This window comes from Nerophis lumbriciformis, linkage group LG07 (genome assembly GCF_033978685.3).
Source record: "Nerophis lumbriciformis linkage group LG07, RoL_Nlum_v2.1, whole genome shotgun sequence".
NCBI lineage: Eukaryota > Metazoa > Chordata > Actinopteri > Syngnathiformes > Syngnathidae > Nerophis > Nerophis lumbriciformis.
The window spans coordinates 10756352-10770272 of NC_084554.2; the positions used below are offsets into that span (position 1 = coordinate 10756352).

Genomic DNA, 13921 nt, shown 5'->3' on the forward strand with positions numbered 1-13921 from the left:
TTTTATTCTCCACATTTTTGCAACATTGGAAATCATTAGTAAAATGGAGGCTTCTCAAAAGGATGATATACCAAAGGTGTTAATGTGTGTGTCCAAGTTTAAGGAAATGGCAGGCTGTCTTCTAATAGATTTATTACATAAATGTATAATCTTTGCAAGCTCGGTAATGTGTTGCCTTCATTATAACACTGTGGTCTGGAACAACATGGCACACAAACAGCTATGAGAAATGCAGCCAATATAACAAACATAATGTGTCATGAGACAAATAACAATTAAATACACACGAGGACATAAGTAAAGGAAATTAAATGAGCTCAAATATACCTACAAACGAGGCATAATGATGCAATATGTACATACAGCTAGCCTAAATTGCATGTTAGCATCGATTAGCTTGCAGTCATGCACTGACCAAATATGTCTGATTAACACTCCAACAAGTCAATAGTATCAACAAAGCTCACCTTTGTGCATTCACGCACAGCATAGAACGTTTGGTGGACAAAATTAGACAAAAAAAGGAATGGCATAAAACACGTCTTTCTGTGGCAGCATCGCATACTTGCCAACCCTCCCGGATTTTCCGGGAGACTCCCGAAATTCAGCGCCTCTCCCGAAAACCTCCCGGGACAAATTTTCTCCCGAAAATCTCCCGAAATTCGGGCAGACTCAGGTCCTCCATAATATAAAAAAGCGTACCTGCCCAATCACGTTATAACTATAGAATGATGGAGGGCGAGTTCTTGGTTTCTTATGTGGGTTTATTGTTAGGCAGTTTCATTAACGTCCTCCCAGCGTGGCAACAACACACAACAACAGCAGTATACCGTAAAGCAGTTCGTCTGCCGTAAACAGCAATGTTGTGACACTCTTAAACAGGACAATACTGCCATCTAGTGCATTTGATGAAAGCACTTTTGTGCGTGCCACACATCAATGCATCATCAGAGAGGACGTTCAGCATGGTTCGAAAAAGAGTGACAGAGAATAGAACAAGGATGGACAATTCAACCCTTAACTCAACAATGAGTAGATGAGTGTTATGTGTGTGTGTATATGTGTAAATAAATGAACACTGAAATTCAAGTATTTATTTTATATATATATATATATATATATATATATATATATATATATATATATATATATATATATATATAATAAAATAAATATTTGTATATATATATATATATATATACATATATATATACACACATATATTTATTTTATATATATATATTTATATATAATAAAATAAATATATGTATATATATATATATATATATATACACATATATATGAAATACTTGACTTGGTGAATTCTAGCTGTAAATATACTCCTCCCCTTTTAGCCACGCCCCCCCCCCCAAATCGGAGGTCTCAAGGTTGGCAAGTATGCAGCATCGAGAAAGTTTTACATGTAAGCAAACTACGATGAGTTCAAGGATCGCTGAAATTAGTAGGACAAAAGGGTGCTTGCCAAATACTCTCATCAGTGAAGCATGTAGAACGTAAACAGTGGCATTTCTAACAATTGGGAAGGTGCGTGTCATGTTTGTTCTCCTACAGAAAATATATTAAAACAACATTTTATTTTTTTTCTTTAACTTTTTCCATTTTCACACATCTCTGAAAGAGGTCTAGGGCGGCGCTAAAGAGCTGCGGGTTGCTGACCCCTGTCCTAAATAAAAAATATTTCAATAATATCTAAGCAGTACCAAACCTGAATTACATCTTGTAACAATCAGTCAAAAATACAAAATAACCTACAGTTAATTGATAATTGAATGCATTATCAACCTTTGGTCAATCTACACTTGTGTCCATCCATCCATCCATTTTCTGCCGCTTGTCCCTATCGGGGTCGCTGGAGCCTATCTTGTGTAATCAATATAATTGCTGCTGGCAGTTAAACACCCCTAAAATGTGCCTGATATTTATTGTAATGAAATACACCACAAAATATACAGTAATGTATTAAAAAAAATTTTTAAGTCTACTGTACTTGTAGAGGTATACCCACGACAAAGTCTGTAGTTTTTACCAAAATGTTGATCAACGCCAAAATTGTGAGTACCGGTAGTTGTTTTCATAAGATGCAAATTTAACAATCTGATCAGATATATTTAGTTAAACACTTCCTCAACGATGAATCAAAAAAGGTGATAACGTGAACGTTTTTAAAGACATTTATTATATCTGCCATTGAGTTTGAAAATCATACAAAATATGTGGCGGTCAAACAAAAACCTACATGGATGATCTTCTAAAGAAATCCCAGCTTGTATTCCACCATCATGTGTGGCTCACCCATTGTTTCACTCAGTGTTGGATCTGAAAGCAAACAAGTAGCAACAAATAATGCCTTGAGAGTAGGAATGCAACGATTATCGCTTTTGTCTGTAAGATTATATAGTCTTGAGTAATAATCACGTTTCACGATTATTACGTATTGATTAAAAAACTAAAATGTATAAAATCACAGACATCCTTTAGAGATGTTGAGGAGTTATTTATTACTGTTGGAAATAAATACAAATTATTAATATAAATAAAACCTTAAATTAAAATAATAATATGAGACTAAGATTAACTTTATTGATTCCCCAGAGAAAAATGTTAAATACACTCAAGTGTTACTGTCATCCATGCCTATTTATCCATTTGTATTCATCTATTTTACGCTGTGTTAATAACAGCTGGAATGCACATAATTACATCCCATGGTATAATGCAGTGGTTCTTAACTTTGTTGGAGGTACCGAACCCCTCCAGTTTCATATGCGCATTCACCAAACCCTTCTTTAGTGAAAAATAAAATGTTTGTTTTTTTCAAATTCAAGACAAGGTTATATGTTTTTGGTAACACTTTAGTATGGGGAACATATTCTAAGTAACAAAGACTAAATTTAGAGTTATTTGGACACTAGGGGAACATATTGTAAGTAACAAAGACTTAATTTAGAGTTATTTGGACACTAGGGGAACATATTCTAAGTAACAAAGACTTAATATAGAGTTATTTGGACACTAGGGGAACATATTCTAAGTAACAAAGACTTAATTTAGAGTTATTTGGACACTAGGGGAACATATTCTAGGTAACAAAGACTTAATTTAGAGTTATTTGGACACTAGGGGAACATATTCTAAGTAACAAAAACTTAATTTAGAGTTATTTGGACACTCGGGGAACATATTCTAAGTAACAAAGACTTACCGGTAATTTAGAGTTATTTGGACACTAGGGGAACATATTCTAAGTAACAAAGACTTAATTTAGAGTTATTTGGACAATAGGAGAACATATTCTAAGTAACAAAGACTAAATTTAGAGTTATTTGGACACTAAGGGAACATATTCTAAGTAACAAAGACTTAATTTAGAGTTATTTGGACACTAGGGGAACATATTCTAGGTAACAAAGACTTAATTTAGAGTTATTTGGACACTAGGGGAACATATTCTAAGTAACAAAAACTTAATTTAGAGTTATTTGGACACTCGGGGAACATATTCTAAGTAACAAAGACTTAATTTAGAGTTATTTGGACACTAGGGGAACATATTCTAAGTAACAAAGACTTAATTTAGAGTTATTTGGACAATAGGAGAACATATTCTAAGTAACAAAGACTAAATTTAGAGTTATTTGGACACTAGGGGAACATATTCTAAGTAACAAAGACTTAATTTAGAGTTATTTGGACACTAGGGGAACATATTCTAAGTAACAAAGACTTAATATAGAGTTATTTGGACACTAGGGGAACATATTCTAAGTAACAAAGACTTAATTTAGAGTTATTTGGACACTAGGGGAACATATTCTAAGTACCAAAGACTTAATTTAGAGTTATTTGGACACTAGGGGAACATATTCTAAGTAACAAAGACTTAATTTAGAGTTATTTGGACACTAGGGGAACATATTCTAAGTACCAAAGACTTAATTTAGAGTTATTTGGACACTAGGGGAACATATTCTAAGTAACAAAGACTTAATTTAGAGTTATTTGGACACTAGGGGAACATATTCTAGGTAACAAAGACTTAATTTAGAGTTATTTGGACACTAGGGGAACATATTCTAAGTAACAAAGATTTAATTTAGAGTTATTTGGACACGAGGGGAACATATTCTAAGTAACAAAGACTACATTTAGAGTTATTTGGACACTAGGGGAACATATATTCTAAGTAACAGAGGGTTAGGGTTATAACAAGGTCATGCCAAATAAGGCATTAATAAGTACTAAATACTGACTAGTTAAGAGCCAATATGTTACTAATTTGCATGTTAATAAGCAACTAATTAATGGTGAATATGTTCCCCATATTAAAGTGTTACCATGTTTTTTTTACTGGTGCATAAAATTAAGCGTGCATGAACATCACCTTGTTCAAAGAACAAAACCAACACAGTGCATAAACTCACAACAAATTACACACCTGCAAATCAGTCTGACTTCTGCTGTTGCCGTATCCATAATACGCCGATAGGGAGAAGTTTGTATTTACACGATGAGTCGGGTGTGTTTTGACCTCCGCCGAACCCCTAGGGTTCCATTGAACCCAGGTTAAGAACCACTGGTATAGTGGTTATTCCACATGCTCCTGATGTTATGATAGTGTTTTACACTTGCTCTATTAACTATACATATACCATATTCTTGGACTATAAGGCGCACTTAAAATCCTTTCATTTTCTCAAAAATCGACAGTGCGCTTTATAACCCGCCTAATGTACCGCATCATTCTGGATGTGCTTACCGACCTCTAAACTATTTTATTTGGTACATGGTGTAGTGATAAGTAGGACCAGTAGATTGGCAGCCATACATAAGAGATACGTGTAAACTGCAGTATGATGGCAGTAAACAACACCAAAACTTTAAATGTTCCATTGAAAATATAGAACATTACACACAGCGCTCAAAAATCTGTCAAATTGTTTTTAACACGACTTCGGTAAGCTATGAAGCCGCACCGCTTGATGGATTGTCGGCGCATTAAACATACGAGTATTATTATGGTGTGTGTATAAGGACCACAAAATGGCACATATTAGCAGGCGTTTTGTTTCGCAATTTTATGCAAAACCGACTTTTTTTACCTTCTAGTACCTGCTGATCTGTATTTGGGATCTGCATAAGTCCTGAAAATGTGCACACGTCCGCCATTGTAGTCCGTGCTGACACCGTAGTCATAAGCTTCTTCTTTTTCTCTACCTTCTTACGTGGCATTCATCTTCCGCTGTTGCCATTTGTAATATAAAGTCGCGTAAAGTTCTTACTTATATCGGTCAGTAGACTCGCTATCAAAGCGCTAAAAACTGTAGTGGTTTTACATAATTCACCCTCGGAAGTTTATTAAGAGGGTTCTTGTCGGACGGTTTGTCAGGAGACATTTCCGGGGTTGATGTTGCGTTATTGAGCCACGGATGAGAAGATGCTACTCCGTTATTGATTTAAGTAAAGTCTGAATGTGAAAATTGACATTTCTTCCACTCCCGCCCACAAAATGGCACATCCTGAAGAGACTGTCAGAAAGCTACTTGAAAATGGTTTGTAAAATATAATCTATGCAACATTCGATATAATCCGGTGCGCCTTTTGTATGAAAATAGACCAGCTCATCGACATTGCGCCTTTTAATCCGGTGCGCCCTATGGTCTGAAAAATACGGTACATAATATCACATTTTTGTTCTGTGCAGGTTGTGCCGAAAATAACGTACCAGCATAATTTATAGCGAGTGGAGGAGGACTGGAACTCACGGCGTAACGGAGCCTTTGCCATTAAATAACGATCACATATTTAATCACGATTAATAGTCAAAGCGCGTCAATCGTTGCTTCCCGAGTTGAGAGTAATGTCAAGACATGACTAAATGAATGACAAGGGGGTCTAAAACATGCTTGTCACCATTGAGGATGTCCTCAAAGCCGATGTTCTCATCAGTTCCTCGGAGCGTGTCCAGTGCCAGGTTGGAGCTTTGCAAGAATGGCAGACGCTGGATCTGGAGGAGAGACAGGAGTCAAAATCCAAAAAGTAGTGGGTGTCAAAATATGCAGAACATCAGCATCGTTACCTGTCTCGCTGCTCTATACTCCATCTGCAACTTGAGAGGGGCATGAAGACCTTGGATGTTCCTGAGGCTAGAGAAATTCATCTTGTCTTGATTCAGCTCAAACTGGAAGAAATAAATAAACATTTACGACACTATGTTTTATCTGTGATTTCCAAAAATGTAAATTAGAGATGTCCGATAATATCGGACTGCTGATATAATCGGCCAATAAATGCTTTAAAATGTAATATCGAAAATTATCGGTATCGGTTTCTACCTTCCGATTATCCCGGGAGACTCCCGAATTTCAGGGCCCCTCCCGAAAATCTCCCGAGGCAACCATTCTCCCGATTTCCACCCGGACAACATTATTGGGGGCGTGCCTTAAAGGCACTGCCTTTAGCGTCCTCTACAACCTGTCGTCACGTCCGCTTTTCCTCCATACAAACAGCGTGACGGCCCTGTCACATAATATATGCGGCTTTTACACACACATAAGTGAATGCAAAGGCATACTTGATCAACAGCCATATAGGTCACACCGAGGGTGGCCGTATAAACAACTTTAACACTGTTACAAATATGCGCCACACTGTGAACCCACACCAAACAAGAATGACAAACACGTTTCGGGAGAACATCCGCACCGTAACACAACATAAACACAACAGAACAAATACCCAGAACCCCTTGCAGCACTAACTCTTCCGGGACGCTACAATATACACCCCCCGCTACCACCAAACCCCGTGCCCCCTTTCTCTCCCAAAAAGGTTGAAATAAATATAAACCCTACTTTGTTTTATACACACGCAACTCATTTTTCGTCCTTTAGCTACTTTATTGGGCTAAATTTATTTCACAGTGTATTGTTGTTGGAAAATATTTGAAATGAAAATATTAAAATCGAACGTGAAAAACACCCTCCTACGTCCGGAGTAACAGAAGCAAAATTATGGCCAAAAATAGAGCAAAATTTGACCTGAAAGGAGAAAAAAGTACCTGATGAGTTTTGTAGCTGCGGACCGGTCAACGCCTAAAAATTTGTCCCACGGACCGGGTGGGGGGGTGGGTTGGGGTATGGTATTTTTTTATTTTATTTTTTGTCATAAAGAAATACAATCATGTGTGCTTACGGACTGTATCCCTGCAGACTGCATTAATCTATATTGATATATAATGTTTATATTGTGTTTTTTATGTTGATTTAATAAAAAAATAAAAAATAAATGAAATTATTATTATTTTTTTTTTTACATTTCTTGTGCGGCCCGGTACCAATCGGTACTGGGCCGCATGGTTGGGACTGATTTAAATGATGTGTTTCGTTTGACTTTATAGATGATTTGGTAATTATTAATTGATCGATTTAAACTATTATACAAACATGGGGTCTGGTTCAAATATAGAGATGAGGGTCTTTAATTTGACCTGCTGTTGTACTCTGTCTCAAAGTGTTAACGTGTGCTCAATGTTTCCTTAACATTATTGCTATGTTGTCTATTACCATTGTTGGTATTTTGTCTATTACCATTGTTGGTATATTCATTATTCCTACATTGTTGATACAAATTATTGTTACAGTGTAATAATTATTGTTGCCTGTGGTAATGCCACTATGATACAACATTTGTATTATAATCCTTGAACAAAGTAACAGTGAAACTCATGGGAATAATCACTGAATGGAGAACTGGGGGTGCGATTAAATACGTTATCTTCTTCCCACTCCCTTTCAGGCAAAACTGGACAATCATGCATTACATACTATACATTATCTTTTGCACTACCGTATTTTTCGGACTATAAGTCGCAGTTTTTTTTCATAGTTTGGCCGGGGGTGTGACTTATACTCAGGAGCGACTTATGTGTGAAATTATTAACACATTACCGTAAAACATCAAATAATATTATTTATCTCATTCACGTAAGAGACTAGACGTATAAGATTTCATGGGATTTAGCGATTAGGAGTGACAGATTGTTGGGTAAACGTATAGCATGTTCTATATGTTATAGTTATTTGAATGACTCTTACCATAATATGTTACATTAACATACCAGGCACGTTCTCAGTTGGTTATTTATGCCTCATATAACGTACACTTATTCAGCCTGTTGTTCACTATTCTTTATTTATTTTTAAATTGCCTTTCAAATGTCTATTCTTGGTGTTGGCTTTTATCAAATAAATTTCCCCAAAAAATGGACAGTGCGACTTACAGTATATATGTTTTTTTCCTTCTTTATTATGCATTTTTGGCCGGTGCGACTTATAGTCCGAAAAATACGGTATATTAATTAATATTATTATGTGTTGTCAACTTTGTACTTTTTTTTTTTTTTTATTATTTTTTTATGTCATTGCCTGAAATAAATAAGTAAATGAAAGAAAAAAAAATGAATCTGAGATAGGCTCCAGCACCCCCACCCCCGCGACCCCGGAAGGGACAAGCGGTAGAAAATGGATGGATGTATTGATTTGTTTTATTATTAAGGGCATGGGGTTATATCAAATGTGAGTGTGAAGGAGTGATTGCAAATGCAGCACACAAGTGAGTCATCCATAGGGATGATGCTCGAAACCGGTTTTCCCGGTTGTTCGATAAGAAAAGAACCGAGTCCTCGGACTCAAATCCCTTTTTGAGAACCGGTACCCGTTATCGAGACCACTATAGTAAAGAAAAAGAGTTGGTTCTTTATTCGAATCCCTGGGAACGAATCCCGTGCCGACAAGACATGCCCCGTGGGACATCACAAGAAATGACGTCACGTAGCTCAGTCTTTTGTCACAGTGGGGTGCAGCGTGCTGCGGTCCGTTCTCCGGGACGCAAAACTGACGGCTCCGGACGAAAGCGTGCAGGTAGGAGATGATTTATTTCTTATAAATCATACACATTACAACAGACAGGAACGAAACAAAAGGAAAGCATGCCGTTCGCACGAGAAGCTAAAGCAAAAACTTACTTAGCACAGTATTACTAGAAGCTAAGGTAACTTTAGCACAGGAATCATGAGCTCAAAACCAGAATGCCAACGTAACTGTTGCAAATGCAAACAATGAAGCCACGACGAGTGACCGGAAAAGGCAGGCTCAAATAGAGTCTCTGATGAGCAACAGGTACGCGTACAAGGCAGGTGAAAATCATAAGTAACCATGGTGACTAAAACAAACCCCCAAAGTGCACTAAACAACAAAGGAAGTCCAAAACTAACAAAACATAACTAAACAAAACATGATCCGACCACATCATAATACATCACAGTTTCATATAATTTCACTTTACAGGAGTAGGAAGAAGTAAAGCTTATTTAATCCTACCCCTTTCCCACTTCATAGCGTTTACAAATATATACATCATTTTAGGGATGTCCCGATCCGATATTTGGATCGGATCGGCTGCCGATATTTGCCAAAAATTGCGTATCGGCAAGGCATGGGAAAATGCCGATCCAGATCCAGTTTAAAAAAAAACTCCGGTCCGTGTTTTCCAACGCACCGATTTAAATAATACATTCCACTTTTCTGCTGCTCCGTAATTTCCGTTGCACATTTTCCAGCACACCTTCAACACATCCACAGGTCTGTGGATTCTCACGCAGTTGCTTTTAGCTGCTGGCATTAAACGACAGGCTCTTCTCACTCTTTCCTGTGTCTCCCTCTCACAGACAGCAGGTGCACCTTCTTACACACGTCACATACTGTCACGACATACGTCACATACTGTCACGTCATACATCACATACGCATACGTCCTCCCCGAGCAGAGAGGTAGCAGCATGGCTAACGTTAGCTGTGATGCTAGCGCAGCCGTGCGAGCAACGCTCCCTCTAAGGTGCTCGCCTGTGCAATTGCGCACTGTTTAAGCGTCCTCTGCGCATAGCAAATCTATGCCACGCACAAAATCTAATAAAAAAATAAGCGCATAACAATTTTCGACACACGGACATGACAGAGAAAACAGTTTTCGTCATCATTGTTCAAATATTGTGACATCTGTCGAGACGCTTATCTCCATTCGGTGCCACACATCCACACCATCAAAATACTGAGGCAAAAATTTCCACATCAACACCGTATGAAAAAATTAGTGATTTTTTTAGTTGTGATTTCCTTCTCTGCATGAAAGTTTAAAAGTAGCATATATTAATGCAGTATGAAGAAGAATGTTTTAATGTAGACATGCAAGCCTTGAAAGAAAATTTTGAAAATCAAGACTACATTTCCTGCAAATGGGTGCATTTCTACCCTATATTTTAACCTTAGATTTATTCTCATATCAAACTCTGACACTTACATCCGGCGCCCCCCTCCACACCCTGGATTATAAATAAATCTGGTGCCCCTCTCCACACCCTGGATTATAAATAATGTAAATAATTCAATGTGATTATCTTGTGTGATGAGTGTATTATGATGATAGTATATATCTGATAGTATATATCTGTATCATGAATCAACCCCGACCTAAACAAGTTGAAAAACTTATTGGGGTGTTACCATTTAGTGGTCAATTGTACGGAATATGTATTTCACTGTGCAACCTACTAATAAAAGTCTCAATCAATCAATCAAAACACATAGAATCATCATACTGCTGTGATTATATGCATCAAGTGTTCATTCAAGGCTAAGGCAAAATATCGAGATATATATTGTGTATCGCAATATGACCTTAAAATATCGCAATATTAAAAAAAGGCCATATCGCCCAGCCCTAGTTCAATGATGCCATTTCTGTTTGTCATGTATAATTTTGTCTATTTTGTGTATATCCTTGAATAAACAGGTCAGTTTCTTGTTACCAACCATTGTGTATTATTCAAACTCCCCTAATTCAGCTGGCTAGATGTTATCAAGAGTACTAAAACCCTTTTCAACATGATTCTGACAACTAAGTAGGCTAAATAACTTTAAACTTTAATACATGCTCGGATAGGCCAGTATCGGTATCGGTCAGTATCGGTATCGGATCGGAAATGCAAAAACAATATCGGTATCGGATCGGAAGTGCAAAAACCTGGATCGGTACATCCCTACATCATTTACTGACCTTTTTAAATAAAATATCTGTGAATTAGTACATACAACAGTTTTGTAATATGTAATTAATTAATTCAGTCATTATTAATATACCGGTACTAAGATGAAGAATATCTTACTTTCAATAAGGTTGAAAGTATTTCTCATAATTCTTCGTCTTTGTACTTTGTAAGCACTATTAACTTGAACAACCTCTTAAAGTGGATCATATCAGTACAATGTTTAACTTCTTTACTTAATCCATTCCATCATTTAATTCCACATCATTTTAGCTGTTTGCAATTTTACCAAATCATCGAACTCTAATATTTTTGACTCAATAAATAAAGTGTTTGTATGTTCTCTATAAATAAATGATAAATGGGTTGTACTTGTATAGCGCTTTTCTACCTTAAGGTACTCAAAGCGCTTTGACACTACTTCCACATTTACCCATTCACACACACGTTCACACACTGATGGAGGGAGCTGCCATGCAAGGCGCTACCAGCACCCATCAGGAGCAAGGGTGAAGTGTCTTGCTCAGGACACAACGGACATGACGAGGTTGGTACTAGGTGGGGATTGAACCAGGGACCCTCGGGTCGCGCACGGCCACTCTTCAACATTATGTATCAGTCTAATTAATCTTTTTTGTAACACGGTTAACGAATGTAGCGCACATTAGTAGTTATTTCCCCACATTTCTGCACAATAACTCAGATATGGTAATACTATAGTAGCGAGCAGTAGAGAATGTGAAGTGATTTATTAAACCAAATATTGTGTTTTTTTCCATATACAAAAACCTATCTGGACTCGATAAGAGAATCGATAAGAGAATCGGTTCGATAATAGGCTCGAACTCGATAATTTCTTATCAAACATCATCCCTAGTCATCCATCCATTTTTCTACCACTTGTCCCTTTCGGGGTGGCGGGTTATGGAGCCTATCCCGGTGTTTGTGAAAAACTAAATTCTGCCATTAATTCTAATGGTTCAGACACCATTCCATTTCACCAATACCTTTAAAAACATAATTACCTTTAATTTCTGTCATGTATTTCAGCTACTTACATTTTTTTCAGCCAGCTCCAGTGGGTGGGCAGGAATAATGTCATTCTTCACACTGCTGAAACTAATAAGTGGAAAATAAATCTTTATTTTTCTTACTTTAATAATCATTCCTCTACTATTGTGTGTAGGTAGGACTTACCCACTACGCAAGGTATCATGTACTCCATAATCCCCCTGTGCACACAAGCCTGCCACAGGTACGCTGTCTTTCATCTGAGATCGGACACCTCGAGAATTCTGACATAGAAATAAAAAAAAGAATTAATTTTAAACGGTTAGCATTTCGAAATTAATTATTTCAGAGTTACAAACCGAACGTAAACCCGCAGCTTGAATGCTACTAGCTAGCATTAGCTCGAATGACTAATCATATTCACCAAAAATGACCGAAAATGTAACAAACGTACGAACAAATCATTATAAATTCAGCTAAACATATAGTGAACATTATTTGTGTTCCAAAAAATAAAGGTCGTGTAGATAAAGGACAGTACAAATTAAAAAGTATGTACCATTGTGGTTCGGCTCCTTGCACTTTCTTTTCAATACACCGAAATGTGTCGCATTTTCAAGACGTCATATCCTGTAATGACGTCACTTGTTGCATCAAAATGAGTCAATGTCGCCCAGTCTCCAATGCCTTGACTTACATTTGAGCTTTTGTGGTTTATTTATAACTTGTATATTAAGATATGTTTCAAAGATTATTACATCACATAAAATGTGATAACATACAGCGTTGATATGTATTATTAGACAATAGTGAGTAAATTTTACAGCGTGGGGGTATAGCTCAGTGGTAGAGCATTTGACTGCAGATCAAGAGGTCCCCGGTTCAAATCCGGGTGCCCCCTCATTTTCTCCTGAGGACAAGTAGTACTATATTACAAATGTATTTTCTCCTTTTGTATGTAGTTGAGTTCTATTTAAAATAACACATCAGAAAGCTGATAAGTTAGAACATTAATAAATACTAAACTAATGTAATAAAAATAGTGCTCTACACCTCATTGTGCGGACTAATTTTCCTGTTTGCTATGTTACTTTAAATTTGTTCTCTTATGCAATATTTGTATTGCTATATTTCTGCAGGTATGCTTGTTCTTCTGTGATTCCCCACTGTTAAAAAAGTACCCCAAAACCCTGCAGGCAGTGGCATACAAAACTGCGTGTAAAATACATGACACTTAAGATTTGACGCTTTGGCATTGTTTAACATGAGAATCTAACATAACATTTTACTACTCAGAAAAGATTAAATTCATCATAAGGTCCCCTTTAACATGTGGAGTAATAAAACGCAGCGAATAGATGCATAGATTCAGAAATCCTCAAGCCTCAGTCTGCTATGATGTGTGGATAGATTTTTGTTTTATAACCTACAGTAACTACAATTTCGAGGATGCAGAAAATGGATACTGTAAAAGTGTGTTTATGTGAAAGGAAATGTGTTTCTTCAACAAACAGCACAGAGATAAAATGTTCCACAATGACGGGAAAAAGCTTTTATTATTTTTCTGACAGCAAAAAAACACAACACATTCATTGAAATTGCGTGAGAAAAATGTATATTACAAATCAAAGTATTGTATGCAAGTACAGGATGTATTACCGTATTTTCCGGACCATAGGAAAATAATAATAAGGCGCACTGCGGTCTATTTTTGAAGTTTTTTCATATATTAGGCGCACCGGATTATAGGGCGCATTAAAAGAGTCCTATTATTATTTTTTTTCTAAATTG

General features: G+C 36.7%; 1 protein-coding gene and 1 non-coding gene across 2 annotated transcripts; one reads left to right on the top strand and one right to left on the bottom strand.

Moving 5' to 3' along the window:
• Positions 1-2176: 2176 nt before the first annotated feature.
• Positions 2177-12798, bottom strand: pomp (proteasome maturation protein). Its single transcript, XM_061965836.1, has 6 exons — positions 12690-12798; positions 12317-12414; positions 12178-12238; positions 6098-6199; positions 5932-6025; positions 2177-2337 (listed from the first exon to the last, which is right to left on the bottom strand). Exons 1-6 carry the CDS (start codon positions 12690-12692, stop codon positions 2270-2272), a joined length of 426 nt encoding a protein of 141 aa, XP_061821820.1. The 5' UTR covers positions 12693-12798; the 3' UTR covers positions 2177-2269.
• A 161-nt stretch (positions 12799-12959) lies between these two features.
• Positions 12960-13031, top strand: trnac-gca (transfer RNA cysteine (anticodon GCA)). Its single transcript has one exon. It is a non-coding gene; the product is annotated as a tRNA-Cys (tRNA).
• The last annotated feature ends 890 nt before the right edge of the window (positions 13032-13921 follow it).